The sequence below is a fragment of the Pungitius pungitius genome, chromosome 14, assembly GCF_949316345.1.
Source record: "Pungitius pungitius chromosome 14, fPunPun2.1, whole genome shotgun sequence".
Taxonomy (NCBI): Eukaryota; Metazoa; Chordata; class Actinopteri; order Perciformes; family Gasterosteidae; genus Pungitius; species Pungitius pungitius.
Window position 1 is genome coordinate 6,489,458 of NC_084913.1, and position 17,569 is coordinate 6,507,026.

General features: G+C 47.9%; 1 protein-coding gene across 1 annotated transcript in view; it reads left to right on the top strand.

The window, feature by feature from the left end:
* Positions 1–2,942: 2,942 nt before the first annotated feature.
* Positions 2,943–17,569, top strand: part of kif26ab (kinesin family member 26Ab) — a 58,907-nt gene continuing 44,280 nt past the window's right edge. Inside the window, exons 1-2 of the mRNA XM_037486889.2 lie at positions 2,943–3,066; positions 3,300–3,518. Coding sequence (XP_037342786.2) covers positions 3,001–3,066; positions 3,300–3,518 — 285 coding nt within the window. The 5' untranslated portion in view covers positions 2,943–3,000. The remainder of the gene's footprint in view (positions 3,067–3,299; positions 3,519–17,569) is intronic.

Here is a 17,569-nt window from a genome sequence, read left to right on the forward strand (position 1 = left end):
GCTCTATGACGTCGAGCTTCAGGAAGCAGATGCAATCTGTGAATTCTTATTTAGAGCTTTCCTCTTAAAAAAACAGTTATTCCCCTTTTTTTTCAAATACTGCAGTCAGCCTACTACATCGACTAATGGCTGTATCCACTCAGGCGTTCATTGGCTCAATTATTCATTAAATATCGATGACCAATCGAGAATTTGAGACTCTGGACACATTATTTTACATGAATGGCTGCAAATAAGCTGCCTTAACCCTCATAAAATAATGTCATATACAGGGACTGAACCATGAGAAACAAACACATCATGATAACTTAATCTGAGAAGTTATTGAAATGTCATATTATGAAAAGGTGCGGCTGAATCTGTGTCTTCCCTAATAGTGTATGATTTATTTTTATTAAAACTCCTGGAAAGATTAATACTAATAAATAAATGCATTAAATACATCCACTTATTGAAACTTTATCTATAGGCGAAATGGAACACATTGTGAGTGAAGCACCTGCGAGAGTCAAATTAGGGTTAAATCAGAGGTCACAAAATACTCTATTTAGTTGAGGCAGGTTATTTTAAAGCATATTTGCAGTGATTTATTTTTCATATACTCTGCAATAAAGTATATTAAAATCAATAAAAATCCAATCCATTTAACTTTAATTGGAAAACCTCGTATACAGTTGGTTCTCACCCTCAATAACAAATCAAGTCTCGCCGATCATGTTGCCATGTGGAAAAAACAACGTTATAAAGCAACACAATAACCGTAACGTGCAGTTCATCATGCATGGGACATTGTGTAGGAGACAGACATAAGCCGTGATGGGGTCATCATTGGTCCTTACATGAATATTATAGGATTATTACAGGGAATCTGTCGTTAGGGGTTATTTGGTTGTCATTGTGTTCCACATCTTCGTGTGAGGGCTTTCACCGACGCACCAGCAAATCAGGAGGAAGAGCAGGTCATCACTGTTTGACAGGGGGGAGTCGGTGAGAGAGAGAGAGAGAGAGAGAGAGAGAGGGAGGGGCGGGGGGGTGGTAGAGGGGGCTTGAGAACGGAGAGCAGCACAAGGTGCTCTTCCGCTCTCAGACCTGCAGCTGCTCAGAGATCAGGCGTGAGCAGCCTCGGGATGTCTCAGGAAAGTGTTCCTCTCGCACGTGAGCCGGGCTGCGTGTCGGATGGATTGTAATGCCCCGCTGTCTTCTCGGACCACTGGAAACCTGAGAGGTTATTTTACGCACGCACGTGCCCAAAGCGCTCACCGCGAGTGCCTTGGATCTCCGGATTAAAAAAAAAAAACAACAACAAAAAAAAACCCTTGTGGATCTTTTTGGAGGCTACGAGAGAAATACATTAGATGGATATACAAATCAAATAGGTTTTCCCGAGGAGTGGAATATTTTCTAGACTTAACTCGCAGACCCACATGGCTTTGCCAAACTCACCGGGGTCTCCCGGAGCTGGGATGCCCAACCCCAGCGTCATAGACCTGGGTACGATCTTCGTCGACTCCGACATCATATTTGGATTTACAAGTCATCTGCTGAAGAGAAAAAAAAGGGTAAGCGCACTGAGGCTGAAACACGGGGTATAGTAAACAATGATATAATGTGTTTGTGTTATCTGGTGTAAAATAGAGAGAATCATGTGATGTGCGTTTGGAGGGTCCTATCCGGTGTTCAGGACCTTGAACAGCACCTCGCAGCATCCTCAATCCCCTCGCATGCTCCCAAACTTCATCCTTGCTTTCGCACATCACTAGTTTGAGGAGGGCAGATAAAAGTGTCTAGTTGCCAGTGATGAACTTTTATTATTCTAATTTATTTCATGTAATAAATTGCCACACAAAATACCTCTGAACGGATCAACATAATGACATTTGAAGCTGCAGTAATTGAATACTGAGCATAATAAAATATGTTGAAAAAACTTGACAGTTTGCACTTTTTAAATGACCCCATCTCATTCAATTATTGCATCAAGAGACAAAAAACGGCGGGTTTCTCAAAATAGGTCGTTTCAAGGCAAAACACTGTCGCTTACATCACCCGCATGAAATATTAAAGTTTACAAATTAACTATTTAAGCGTCGCAGAGCTGCTATTCTGCATCCCACCAGAGGATGGCGCCAGAGCCTAAGAGCACACAGAGGCAGCTCTGCGTCTAAAGGGAGGCAACAGTTTGCTGAGGCTGAGCGGACACGGCAGAGACTGAACCCAACTGATCTGTGATTCCAATCTGTTTTATTCCAAAAGGTTGCCAGGTATACATAATGGTCAATACTTACTGGATTTGGGAAATAACTAACCGTTTCCCACGATCTCCAAGAGGAGCCCACATTTGAACCTGCAACCGTGGTTGAAAGTCCTTATACTGCTGAATGTTGATTCATAGTCCAATTCATATCCCCAAATTAGCAAATGTCCCAAAAATCTTGCGAAAGTGTATAAAAAATGTATTTTTCCGGAGTAGTGAAGACTGAAAAAAATGGGGTTTGACCATTTCTCTCAGTGTGAGCATCACTCAGCTTCAATGGGATGTTTTTTCTCTCAGACTATAGAGCAAGTGGAAATATTACATGGGATAAATTATTAGACTCATATATCACACATACACCCCACACTATGGAACGTGGTTTATGGGATAATAATAACAGCTCTGGACCGTCATGTAGTCGTCTTCATACCCCCCCGCCCCCCCCCCCACCACCACACCCCCTCCTCCTCAGAAAAAAAAAAAGTTTTCTTCAGCCCTCCCATTCCAGGAGTAACACCGCCTCTCGCGCACCTCCTCAGCCCAAAACTCCTGCGCTGTAAACTCATGGCACACACTCACCAGTTGCCTTTCGGCCAGCAGCTTACTGGTCCAGCGCGGTGCGCCAGATGACCGGTAGCCCTCAGTCGGGTCTACCGTCCCGCGCGTGGCACTGCCCCGCCTTGTGAATTTGGCGTTTCGACGAAGACGTTCCCCTTTTGAAAAGGTGTCCACCTCGGTCCTGGAGAATGAGCTCAACTGGGTGCCATTCGGCCCCCGATGGAGGGGACCCCCCCAACTACCGCATGTCCGCTGTGAGTGTCTGACTTATAACACTTTAAGGTTGTGTCGTTTTCCTCCTCAAAAGCAGAAAAAAACGCGCCTCTCGGCGTCGCGCGCGTGGAGACAGGTGCTCTGTGCATCTAGACGCACTTTCCCTCTCACACCTTGACGCGCCGCAGGTGTGAACCCTGTTGTTGTTGTTGCTTCGCAGTCGAACCTAACCTAACCTAACCTAACCAACCCCCCCCCCCCCCTCACACTGAAGGTGGAGGGCTGTCCGAGCGGAGAGTCTCCGGTGACCCCCAGGAGACGGCTCCACTCTGCGGAGGACGCGCGGTGCAGTAACCGGCCTCCCCCCGAGGGCGCCGGGTCAGTTTCCATCCCCGAGTCCGAGGAGAAGGGGGAACGGTGCCAGCAATGTCGAAAGAGAGTCTCGGAGCTGAAGAGGCAGGCGCTGGCCCTGGCGGACCTCAATTCACTGAAGGTTGGTGTACAAAAAAAACGTTTGTTTCAACCTCTCTTTTTTTAGGCCGATCTCAGTTTTGCAACAGGTCGCACCTTAAAGTTTAGAACGCTGACGTCACCCAAGCTGCGTGGCTATTTCGCAGAGGGTCTCGTTAAGAAGATGTGAGATTGTCACATGAGCTGCTGCGACTTTTGTGTAGCACTTGTTGTCTTTTCTTTGTTCACCCGCACCTGCTCCCAATGCTGATATCTATGGACAATGAAATTCAATCCTCTTTATGGTTTATAATTGTACCAAGAAAGCTCCCGCCATACACTTGTAAAGTTATTTATTGCACGCCTGACTTCAAATGCTGGCCTTGGATGTGAAAATGGGAGCCTTTGAGACTTTGAAAGTGGCCCATTGTTTGGTTTAACAATGCATATTGCTTTATTTTGTTGTGTGTGTGTGCGTGTGTGTGTTTGGGGTGTGCGTGGGGTGTATGTGTGTGTGAGGGGGGGCTGAAATGAGCGAGCTGTTTCACGTCGGAGACTGGAGAGGAAGTTAAGTCCTGGTCGACCTTTGCTTTGCATTGAAAGTGTTCCTGTACGGCTGCTCCCACAGTTCCCACCACTGTTAAATATAGGCCCCGAGACTGCTGTTGTTGTGGCGGCCCGGGTTGGCCCTCGGGTCGGTTCTCCTTTATGGTCCCGCTTTAGAGAGAGAGAGAGAGAGAGAGAGTCCAACAGTTGGGTTGGATTACGGCTCTTTTAAGCTTTCACCCCGAATCGCACAGCACCCGATGTTCATATACGGGAACAGGGAGACAAGTGACAAGGGGGGGGCATTTCTAAAGCACCTGACCTCTCCGCTTCAGGCGTCTGCATGTGTGGTCTAATCTTTGTTCTAAGCCTATCAGATCAATGTTCAGGTATCAGGTAAACACATCATGCCCACCCCCCTAACGGCCATCACCTGCCATGGGAACTGACCTCCCCTTTTTAGTGTGGGACCCTTCAGCACTGCTCTGTGGCTTTCACCAGGTGCCCCTGCCCCCCCCACACACACCCACCCTCTACCCCCCTGTTTTGCTCTTGTTGATGGATAAATTGGGCTTTAATTTTGGGGTGACAAACAGTGATGGCAGGGTGCTCTTTATTGTACCAGAGTTATGGTTGGGAAGCATAATGAACCCATTGTCTTTGTGAGCTTGGGCTGCCCACCTGTTGGGCCTCATAGGATGGAGGTGGTTCACGGATGATCGCTTCCAAATTGCTTCCTTCTTGGAGAGAAAAAGGTCAACGCGGTGACTCAGGTGGCCCGCCGGAGAGGCCGGGGATCGGGATACCTGCAAGCGCTCGGGCCAGTGTTGTGTCTGCCATGGGAAAAACAAAAGAACGAGAGCGGAGAGACTGTTTACCCAAAGTCGCACTTCCCCTCCCTCCCCATCCGCCGGCCGCCGCGGTTTTCTTTCTTGCGGAGAGGAAGTCGGCTCGGTCCCCAGACGCACTCCCCCCCCCTCCCTTACAGACTTATTGTTTGCACATAGTAGTAGCGAGTGGATGAAAATTCAAGGAAGAGTGTTTGGGTAGAGAGAATGTGCTGTTCTAAATGAAATGTACAGCAGGGAAAGTTCACACACGCACACACACACACACACACACACACACACACACACACTGAAGCCCTCCCAGACAGCTTTTGTGTTTTCCTGTTTGGGTTTACAGGAACTTGGTCATGCTCTGTCCTGCAAGTCTGAAAATAAAGAAAAGTTAAGGCCTTTTTCCCTCCACACTGTAGCCTAGATATTGATGAGGGAACCATGGCAACCACAGTAAATGTTTTGCAGAGAGATTGGCCGGCGTTATGATACTTGAAAAAATAAAAATAAAAATTTCTGTAAACATCCACATCCACCGGCAGCACTTAAATATTTTCCATACTTCCTAACTCTTAAGTGCCTTCCTCATTTCAAGAGCCATAGTGCACACGGACCTGTTAGCTGTTTGACGCTTTGAAACAATTCCAAACTATGCATGCAACTAATATTGCCCTTTATTGCACTTCATTTGCAATGATTTTCTAATTATTAATATTTTACGACATCACTTTGAAGGGCTCAACCCCGAATTACCTTTGTTCAATTGATGTCCTTGAGCTACCACCCTTGAGTCCCACATTTTATTGTTACTCTGACAACAGATGATTAAAAAAAAGCCCTTTGCCAAAAGCAAGGCAGAGAGAACAGATACGCTGACAACCCTCAGACTGAATCTAATCGAGGGAATTCACCTACTTCATTTGCAAAATTAAAACCTACGCCTAGTGAACAGCAGACAGTCTTGGATTCAATAATTGCACGCTGTGTTTATTGTGGCTGGACACAGCGGCGTGTGCGAGGAATGAGAGAGACTTGAGGAAAAAACACTTCACGCCGTAATCAGGGGCATGTGGATTAGATCCAGCTCCATGCACGCTTGCTCTTACCTGCGTTTTTTGTAAGTCTCTGACACCACGAGCGGTTGATACCTCAATGAGAAGTGGCTCAACCGTCTCATGACAAAAGTTTAGTGTCATCGACAACAAGAGACGATTAGGCTCGTCCGGAGGCAGAAGCCCGCGGCCCTTGTGACCTGTGAGGACTATAATTCCTTCGCCTGTGGCTGCAGCTTAAGCTCCTCAGTCACAGCTTAGTCAGAAACTCTGTCACTTGATATGTGTTTTTTTGGTTTTTTTGTTGGAAAGGCTAAAAAGGCCATAATTGAATTTGCTGATCCACTTGAGAGACGACACAGAAGGAGCCAACAAGAAAATGCTAAAGGGCCGCATCTGCTGTTCAAAGAATATTTTTAAGTTTTTGCAAAAATACTTTGGGAAATGTGGTGATTCACTTTCCTGCAAACTCTGTACGGTTTAAATGTAGCTGGAGACATTAGCATAAAAACAAGTAATAGGGGGAAACAGCCACAGTAGCCTCGCTGTGACCGAACCTCCTAAGCTCAGTAATGAGCACACGTCCTAAATGTTTTATCAGTACAACAAAGCAAAGCAAACAGTAAAAAGGACACTTTTCGGTCATCGGTTTTATGAGCTGAGTTCAGCGATGAGAGTATCAGTCCTAATTTTCTCTGCAAGAAAGCGAATAAGCAAATATAATGAAACTTTAAGCTAATTCACATGGGTCACCCTTAAGGCAATACATAAAGCACGTCTTTCTACTGCTGGAACTGAAGGTTGGATCAATAGTCAAGCCACGAGCTCTAGTGCAGACACATTGGGGTTTCGGAATGCTGCAGAGACTGCAGGTCAGTAATAAAGTCAGCGGAGCTAAAAAACCCGCTCATAAATTCTTCGGCCCATGAACATACAAGCCCTCTTGGACCTTGTCTGCTCGGCCAGTTCACCGACTGATTAACACAGAACGTCCTGCAGGCCTGCGAGGGCTTGAACATTCGGATTAAGCTGAGCCCTCGGAGGCGGAGGTCAGTTGCAGCCAGAACTTACCTATCAGTTGACCTTTGCCCCCCCCCCCCCCCCCCCCCTTGGCATGTGGGGAAACTGCATTCAGGACCAGGTCACAGTGGAGATGAAGGTTTTAATGAAGTTAAATCTTAGAGACTGAGCCGACCAGCAGCTAATGATGAATGCACCGTGCGCCCCAGCCCATTATGGACGGTGTGTCCTTCTGCGGGAATTAATTGGTTCCATGAAGCCTTTTTTGCCAGCCGTTTTCACGTGAATTCATAAATTATAGTACCAGTAATTCTCTGGTACGACTCCTTTGGATTAGTGTTTGATTTGTTTCTGCTTTGTGCGTCATTTGACCTCTGATCCACCCTACGTGCGCGGTTATTAGTAAATGTGTCAAATCGTGTTTTGCTTCCCGAAGCAAAACGAAGGAAAGAAAATGAATCATCCACGTCTGGCACCAGACGTTTCCCCGAGTCCAAAAAAGTCCAGCACCTCGGAATCGGTTTGACTTGGTGGCAAATAAATGATCATTTATTGATACAATACTGTACGTTTGTTTCCGTCCCTGCTGTGTACATGCTGATTGGCTGCAGACCCACCCACCCGACTACTGCTTCTCCTTTGTTGACGGACCTCTGACCTTTCTGCCCGGCTCCTCCAGCCCCTAATGGTGGGTTGAGGTTTCAGAGGGTGCCGACCCGGCCCGGAACAGGTGTACGCTGCCAGGTTCGCTGCAGGGGGGGGGGGTTCCTATTCATGTGACACATTGGCATTGCATTGTATTTCTGCTGCTTTTCAACCTGCTGTTGTGGCCGGGGACAGCACATAGAAGTGTATGAATGGCTTCCAAGTACTGAAATCTGTTTAGTTTATCCTTTCAGTAGACAGAATGTATTTTTAACATTCAAGCATTTTTCCCTGCTTCCATAGAATCGCCTTATCATTTGGTAGCTGTATAAAACTCCAATGTCAATTACGAGTAGCATTCAAAATGTTGAATCCCCACCGAGCTGTGCTTACCGCTCAGCGGTGTATTACGGTGCACAGTGGACACAGAAGGGAGGACTCTGGTTTTCAGTTCAAGTACTGCAGGAAATGATTGGTCCTCTCCGTCATCTCCTTTATAGTCACAGTGCTTTAAATGTGGAACAACTCCGCCAGTAGTTAACGGAGCGCAAAGAGTTTCTCGTTTACTTTCCTGCCCTCAGATTTTCACAGCTGGTCCCGTATTTTTCAAAGTAGCTGACATTCACTGTCCAGAAATCTTGTTTTTTTCTAACCCTCCGCTCTGGAATGAATGCCACATCTCCACTACGCCCACTGTAGTTTCATCTACATCTTTGCTTCAGTGATCTCAGTCAATTGACCCCAATTGTTGCCTCGCCGCTCCGGCTACTTACCGCAATTCCGACGGCAAATTGCCACGAGGCAAAGTGCAGGAAATGGGTCCAGGGTGCGCAGATGCAAGGGTCGATGGGTCTGATGGAAACTCTGATGCTCAAAGCCCTTCATCAAAAGCACACAGCAGAAATCTGTCAGAAGGGGGAGAAGCAGGGAATTCTCCACCTGGAATAACTGCCATTCCTCACGTGGAGCAGATCCACGGCCCGGCAAGATCAAACAGGAACTGACTGAGGCTCCTCAGCAGATGCCCACTTACACCAACGCAATCTACGTGCACGAGCGCGTGCACACGCGTGAGCTCAGACACCGACACGCAGATGCACAGAGTTTACCTAAATGTGTCCTCCTCTGGCCATCTGGCTCTTCCCGGTGGGGCCGCGTGCCGCCGTAGTGCACCATCCAGATGTTCCCCCAGTTACCCGTCAAGGTGAGAAGAGCAATTTAAAGCTGCTTAGACGCTTTGCCTGCCTTTAGTTATTATGAAAGTGGCAGTGTCTCTCTCATTCCTCGAATGTCTTAACTGTTCTTAAATCTCTGCAAATGGCCTGTTACATGCCCTGTCTCATAGAAACGGCACGGCACTATTATAATTAAATAAAAAGATGGAAGTTTGCTTAGTAGAGCATAAAGACTAGCCCAGGTTTTGCTTAAGCACTACAGGTTTTTAAAAAGGATCTATGTGTTCTTTTCAGTGCTGGTAGGCTCCTTTTGGAAGGAGATTCTAGCTGTTAATTATGTAATGTGTGCTCATTTTGAGTTGGTCACAGTCGTTTTTCATTCAGACGTCAGGCATCAAAACCCGAGGCCTGGTTTTGCGTTATCAGATATTTTCCTTATGAATTAAAGCAACAGATAATGCTGGGATTGTGACAACGCATGTATCCTTCAGGTGCACTCCCATTGTTTGTGCATTTGAAGAATGATTGAGTCCATAATGGCACTTGTCGGAATGGGTTCGCCGCTGTTTGGTGAGGGATCATGTGTCACAGTGAGCCAGACTGAAATGAAACAATGGCCGTGCTGTCCAGGCTGGCAGGGTGATGTGTCACAGCACAGCCCCGGTCTGCAGAGCGTGACAACGGAGCCACAACGGGCACAAATGTCAACGAGCAAACAACACAAATACAACAAGAAGTGCAACCCGTGGGAATTAATCAGTTTGACTTGTTCATTTAGGGCAAGCCGCTTTGTGTGTGTGTCTGTGTGTGTGTGTGTGTGTGTGTTTGAGTTGGTGGGATTCTGGGTATGTGCGAATGTATGTTTGTTTTATGCACTCGGCGCTCCCTCTGCCCGGCTCCATATGTCATGGCCAAGTGAGACGCGCATGATCCAGGGGGGGCAGAAAGCGGTCCATTATCGAGTCGGATTCGGAGTATTGAAAAAAAAAAAAAACATAGTTGTTGAGATACATTTTCAAGACGGCACGCAGACAGCGAGGAGCGCCGAGTTGGAGGTAATCTCCCGCTGGCTCCATAAAAAGCGTCCAATTGACAGCAGGCCGTGTGGTAGCAGACAAATCGCCTGGCTTAGAGCAATGCGCTGAAAGGGAATGCCAGGGCTGTGTGTCCTTGCCAAGATGGATCTGCAGACAGCAAACTCCGGGGCCGTTTGGGGGGCGTGGCTCCCTCGCTCCCGGCAAACACGGGATCCGTGGGGGGAGTGGACCTGACATTGGCTTTGTCTGTTTTCCCTCTTTGGCAGCTCCTGCCGAACCACCGGGTCACGAAGATGGCCTCTTCGACAACAAGTGTTTGTGGATGTTTGTACAAAAATGAAATCCGAAAGACACGGCAAAACAACGCATGCGAGCTCTGGCAGAGGCCCTGGGGCCGTCATAATCAGCCCATTATGAAAAAAGTGATTATCTATAACTACTCGGGGGGGTAATTTGATGACCACCAACATTCATCTGTGCAGCTGCTGTGCGAATGCACCAGTGTGCTTTCACGTCATATTTATATGTACATATACACGTGTATAAATATACATGTGTGGTAGAGCGTTTGCATGCATCCCGTTGTTGCTCTATTTGCGTTTGTGTAACAGCAGATGGATTATGACGGGCTGTGTTGTGATTGGTAGTTGGGTTATGTTCACCCTTTCCTACGGGCTTCCCCAGCTACACGTTGGGCCGTTCTTTATTGCCAGGAGCTCACTCTGATACGTATATAGTGCTCCATAAATCCCGCCCGCGGTGTGAAAAACGCCAGTCAAAGTTCACGCTGCTCATGTTCATTTCATGCTTGAGTGTCCAGCTCTGTGAGGCAGGATGAGTGCGTGTATTGATGATGTGTGAACGTGCGTGTAAGTACCGGAGGAAAAAGAGAGAGACGCAGCACATTCAGAGTCCCTCCATCCTTTCCACTTTACCGCAGAAGTCATCCATCTTTCTGAACTTAACTGCCACCAATTTATGATTGCATTATTACAGGAGGAGTTCTATAAAACGCAGGCCCGGTGGTGGTCCGGTGAATGGAGAAGGTGATGGAGAAGGTGACTCTCCGGCGCCATCACTCTGGTGCCAGGCGCGTTTGGCTTGAGAGGAAAAAGAATACAAGCTCCCTTTAGCCCGAACATCACCACTGTGGACTTGCACAGGGTTTTGTGCTTGTAGTTGCTTGGCTAGGCAATCATTTAATATCATCAATTGAGCAATTAATCAATTAAGTTGTCTAAATGGATAATAACGAGCACATACCTGTAAATAGTGTAGTTAAATCCAACGATTGTCTATTTAATTACTTTTGCATTTGTGGGCATGTAGTCAGTGTAGCTGAAATATTTCTTCCTCTACACTCACTTTTATTCATTTGTATTATTTCATTTCATGTAGTTATTTCATAGAGAATATTTAGTTACTGAGTTACCAGAAAACAGGATATATTATGATATATTTTGTATCAAGATAGGTCTGTTTGGCACCAAAGTATTGAACCCTAGACGTAGTGTTGTAGCACAGCATTCATTTTTCTTCCATTATTGAATGACTTGATTATAAATTAGCCTGCTGACATTTGGAAGGAAATGGCATAGCAATGCATTTTACAAAAATGGCAGCTAAGTTGTTTTTAATCCGACGGAGAGCCGTGTTTCTCAAAAGGCGGAACATCGTTAAAGGTCAACCGGCGCTCTATGGATTTTCATAATGGATTTTGCCCAGAAAGAAGTACACTAAGATACAATAGCAGTGTTTTTTTTATGTGACTGGCAGGCAAGGTCTTTTCCTTTTAGATTTAATAAGACTTTCTCCTACTTTCACACGGCTTGACTTTACGCCCCTTCCTTGCTAAACTCTATGGCCTCAAGTAACTGACATCCTTCCTTTAAAGGTCTTTTTTTATCCAATGATCTGCTCGGCAGAGTCATACAAACGACAGAAAGCTTGTAAAATCTCCTCAAAGTTGATCAAAGTTTTACATCGGGCCTTGCTTTTTGTCATCATCAGCAGATACGTGCAGCGCTGCCTTTAGTAAACCTTCCCCTCTGCCTGCTCCCATGATCCGACTCCCGTTAATACGTCCGTCCTTTATGCTTCCCCTCTTGTTACTGCCGCTCTATTTTATGATGTCACTCTCTCCGCTGAAGAGCTCTGGGCTGTTTTATCTCCTTGGTGTGTGTCGGGGCACTTAAACGTAAACCTCTCTGTTTACGAGCCCCAAACTGCCTCTCCATCCTCTGTGTTTGCCGTATCGCTATCGGCTCAGCGGCGCCCGTAAAAGGCACAGCCATCCTCGCTGTATAGGGGCCGCCGTGTGAGGCAGACCCCCAGCTAAGCGTGAGGTGAGAACAAGTCTGCAAGGCATGTGTGTTTACAGTGTGTGTGTGTGTGTACGCGGGTATTCATAGATTTGTCCCTTTGGCTCAACTGAATGCAGTTCGATTGCCTTGTTTTCTCACTCATCTCTTTTAGCTGCTGTCAGCTAATATTTTGTTCCTGCATGCTGGCGTTTATTTGTATTTTATGCGCTTAACTGCTTCTCTCAGAGGCGTTTAAGTCAACACGGTGCATATTAGCTTTTGTTTTACTGCTATAAATGTCTAAAATGTTATTCAGGATTTGTGGTCCGCCCTGCATCTGCCAAGCTGCTTGTTCCTCCCTCTCTGAGAGAAAGGCACTCGGCGAGATGGCGACTCTTTGCTGTCCTGGCTCCCAGATGGTGGAATGAGCTCTCTGATGACATCAGGACCGCAGAGAGCCTTACATCTTCTGCCGAAAACTCAAGACACACCTCTTCAGACTATACCATGACTAAAACACTAACAAACTGTATCACTTTAACTGTACTTTTACTTTGAAATGCTCCTCACCCCCCCCTCTGTGAGAAGAGACTCTCGGGGGAGCTCACCTGTGTCTTTGGCCTTGGTGGATTCCTGCATAGCTTCATAGGTGTTGTGTTCAGTCCGCTGACCCCTCGCTGGGTCCAACCCCCCCCCCCCAGTTTGTGTCCGCTTCAGTTTGAGGTTCAAGCAATGTGCTGGTTTCCAGGGGAGGCCTTATTCCTACGAAGCAATGCTGACCTTTGCCCTGACTTCATGAGATGCTGTGTTGTAATTCACTTGATCCGCATCTTTAATGAATCTTTTTTTATTTGGGCTTGTACATGTATCAATCATGATTTTTTTTCTTCTCTGATCCTGCCCCTAAAGCCTAGTTTATGGTTCTGCGTTTTCAGAGAAAGAGGCCCTTGGCGGACTATGAGGACATGCGGAGGCGTCTCCAGCAGTGGTGATACACGGGGCAAAAAAGTATCTCTGATAAAATCTCTGATAAATAAATAAATAAACCTGCTGTCAGTTAGAGGATTCCTTCACTGTATTCACGGCCGTCTAACGGTCATTACCACCTCCATCTAGCCCGGCCGCTACCCTCCTCCTCCTCCCCCTTCTGTCCGTGCACTGACCCCTCGTCCTCCCCTCATCCCACGCTGGGCATTTATGTCTTAATCTCTTTGTTAGTGGGAGGCTGTTTGGGCTGCGGCGCCCAATGGAGCGGTGAAACCAGCGCACACTTGAACTCCCACAGCAGTGGTCACCGGAGACCACATTTGAACTGGATTTGACCTCTCAGACTCAACCTATTTGGGGCTGTTTTCTTATACCCCTCCTTTGCATTTGCATACACATCTCGGATCAGTTTTCAGCAGCGGGGTAGGTTCCCACGCTGGAAGGTATTTACAAAGGTGATTCTCGCTGGAGTTGTTAAGTTATAGAGGGTGCCGTAAAAGCACTACAGTAGCCATTCAAAGTCACGGTGTCGCTGCGGGGACGGAGGGCTCAAGGCCCCCGCGGCGGCTGAACAATGCTTAATTAGCTCATAAACAAAGGCTGGTAGTGGGGGGGGGGGGGGGGGGGGGGATCAGAGAGGGCAATCGAAGTGTCCCGTTCCTTTGAGCTTCTCTCGCCGTCAACAAAGCCCCTCTAATGGCCCCCTCACTCCGCTTGTTGTGTCTCACGACGGTGCGCTTCCTGACGACATGAAAGGCCTCGCATTCCAAAAAGAGCCCCCCCCCCCCCGGACAAGAGACCAAAAAAAAAAAAAAACCCCGTCCACACCTCCCCTCGGGCCCCCGCCGACGCTCCCCACCCTTCCTCCGGCCTGCTGGGTATCGACATCGCCGCTCCGCTCGGCCTCCCAGGTGTATGTTCGGGTGCCCTGTTTGGACGACCACTCAAATTTTGATCGCCCCGTTTCTTTGCGTCCTGTGCGGCGCGCTGCCAGGAGCCCGCCAGGAGCCCGCCAGGAGCCCGCCAAGAAGTGCACGACCAGTGCCAGTATCTTGAAAGGTTACTCGAGCCCGGCAGGAAGACAGGTGTGCGAATCGTGTGTGTGTGTCAGGTGCTTAACCCTTGCGTCACAGCGTCACGGTGTGTGTGTGTGTGTGTTTTTACAAGAAAGTGAATGTGCTATTTTTGATATGTTTGGACACGAGGCGGCCTATAAGAAAACAGAGCGCCGCGCGGGGGCCTCGGGCCGGGCAGCAGGTCGGAGGCGAGCCCTGCTTGTTTGTGCGGCTGTGTTATCGTCTCCTGCTTCCTGTCAAAACAGGAAGAGACATGGGCGAAAAAAAGTGGAGGTTAGGAAAGTGCTGCCTTGATGTGGCGTTGGCTGGAGATCCAGCTCCGCCTGACAGGGACCCTCCTGGCCAGGAACAACAGACCCGTCCAGGGCGTAACCCACCGCGGGATGCTTGGTGGTGTTATTTTTATCACTTTCACAAAGCACAAGCGAGGGATGCTTTCCCCAGCTGTTGACACAGGACTGGGTCATTTCTGTCTCCAAAAAACAGCGCAGGAGCCGCAGAGGGAGAAACAGAAGGGAGCAAAGGGAGACGTCCCATCCAGACGCGTCCCTTTTGGCTGGCAGCCTCGCACGGAATGTGGCCTCTGTTTTGGAAGGGAAATCCTTTTTGACGTTTTGGTTAATCATGAAAGCGAGACACTCCTTTTCTTTGGATGATCCCTGGACCTCCATCACAATACCTTTTTCCGCCAGGCCGGGGTCGTCGTGTGATATTTGTTCGTTCTTTACAAGAGGATTGCACACACACACACACACACACACACACACACATTAGACCAGTTAAAAGGCTCTTTTATGGGGTGTAACTTTGAGTACATTCCAGACAGTAGAGTCGGCGTGGTTTAGGCGGCCCGCTGCTGGCGGCGTGGCAGGTGAAAAAGCCCCGCAGTCGGCTGTGATAGGGCTAAATGAGAAGGCATGGACAGGCAGGCTGCACGAGCAGCTGATCAGGGAGGCAGCTAATTATTGGCTGTTGAAAAATGATAGCACATCTATCCTCCCTGCTGCGCTCCGGGAGTCACTGTTTAAAACTGAGAGTTACTCTGGTGTGGAATTCCAGGGGTTGGAAGGCGGCGCTGACTTTAGCCTTTTATGGTGTCTATTAAAAGAGAGAGATGCTTGCACAGGAATGCCATCGTTAGACTCACCGGATTGCACGGAGCAGTTCCCTTTTTTTTTGAGGCATGAGTGACCACAACGTCTATTCCTTACCGGTGTTCCAGTTACCAAGTTGGACCTCACGGGGGAGTACATTTTTTTCTTCTTCTTTTTTTGCGCCTCTGATGAGTAACCGAATGCGAGACCTGACAGGTAAACACCGGGGATGGCTCCTTCGGCACGTAGCGTCTAGAGCGGCAGCAGCGGCCTGCTCCTTTCCCCCCCCGCCCCCCCCTGACCCAGATTAAGAAACGGCGCGTGCTCGTTGACTGAGGCCGCTGTCATCGGCAGGCTGGTCGGAGTTCATTTGTCTTTCTTGACAGACCATCAGATGGTGGCGCGGTGCTTTGGCAGAAGGCCACACCGACTCTGACCTCCACGAGTCACGCAATTAGCTACCCTTTGACCCCCTCAGTCCCACAATCAAACTCAGGGCATGGACCGGGCATGCTTCTGCATCCCCAGACCTACTTTACATGTGACATATGTGTGTGTGTGTGTGTGTAGCTGAAAAAAAAGCACAGATGTAGCATGTGATTCAGTCTGATGTAATAGCTTGTTAGTTTACTTGTCACTTGAAATTAAAAATAGAAAGGGTTTGGAGTCATGCATAAAAATCTTTCACCTCAACCTAGCGACGTACCTGCCAACTTTCCATTCTCCTCTCTTGAATATATAAAAGATCCATTAGCCCGCACCCATCTGCTGCAAACCGTACCGCTTATTTAAGTGATCTTAACTCGGCGTTTCTCATGCTCTTAAGTGCCGTTAAGGCGCATCAGTCGGGGCTCACTTAGACAGACAGACTGAGATGAATGCCATCGTGCCCTTGAGCCAAAAATACAAACCTCATTGCAGACATAAGCTCTCCACATTAACTTTGTTTGACACGAGCCATCCTTGCAGTGTCACTTCAAACGCGCAACTCAGCTGTGAACCTGCAGCTACCGTGAGCTTCACCCGGCAGCTTCCTTTTCTCTCCAGACTCCTCGTTTCTCCGCCACGACGAATTCCTCAGCTCTCTCACTCAGCTCTCCTGTGTTTTGACATTCAATACGAGCCGCCAGATCCCCTCCCACCCCCCCCCCCCCCAAAATCCCCCCCACCCGAACAATGTGATGAGAACAATTCAAGACGGAACTCTACAAACCTGCCAACAACTCCAAGGTTATTTTTTCATTCTGCAATGTAAAACGACAGCGGCAATGTCCTTGCCCCCCCGAGTTGGCGTCCCTGTCATGTGAACAGAGTCGGTTTTGTAACTCGTTCCCCTGTTGCGCGTTTGTTCGGGCTTGAGACAAGTCTAGATTGGCAGTCTGAGTCTCGTTCTCAGCGGTGGATGGGATGCAAAGCCTCCACTGAAGCTCCGCCTTCCAAGTTAGTCTGGTTTTCAATTTGCCAGAAAACATTTTTGAAATGAAGCACTTTTTTCTTTCAGAAAAAAAAGGTGAATATTCTTCGGCCCAACCTGTCCTCCCTACCAACTCATTTGAATGTTAAGTGAAATGGTTGGAGTTGCTTTTCGTCGCGGGCCAAGAGGCCATTTGCAGGATCTCATTGTTTCGGCAAGACAAAGTGGCAAAATGTGCACGTGGAAACATTTCGATAAGCCAAGCATTTTCTACAATGGTGAATGAAAATCCTTCGGACTCAGTAAGTGGATTAGTGCGCGCTATTCTCCACCGAGATCGTTCCGCCTTCTTCCTTATCTCGCTGATGTTCAATTGAATATGTCTAGACATCTCAATTAGCAAGAACAACCCCCCCCCCCACCCCGCCCCCCCACAACAAAACCCAGATAATGGTTAATGCTTATCTAGCAGTCCTCTCAGCCACTAGTTCTCATAAACAGACTTCAGCTTCCTATTAAGACAGCCCTTCCTGGCTGAAAGCCCTGGGCTGAGGTTTAAATTTCTATTAATAGTGATAATTGTGTTCTGTGAGAAGTCATTGGCATGGTAATGGCATCTTCATCATGATGAATTAGCATCCCCCCCCCTCCCCTTCCCTCCCCCTCTCTGCGCCTCACCTACACGAGGCTGTTGCACCAGACTGATTCTTTCGCCCGCAACGCTGGCGCCGCATTGTTTTCGGGGGACGTTTTTGTTTGAATGCCTTTGCCTAAAGTGAAAATTGAGATATCCGCAAAGGGGAATCCGTCGCTCCAGATCGCTCCATACACGAGATTCCACCTGCACGAAAAAGTATCCCAATTCCGATGATGAAGATGATTCATTCTGCTCATGTTAGTTGAGAA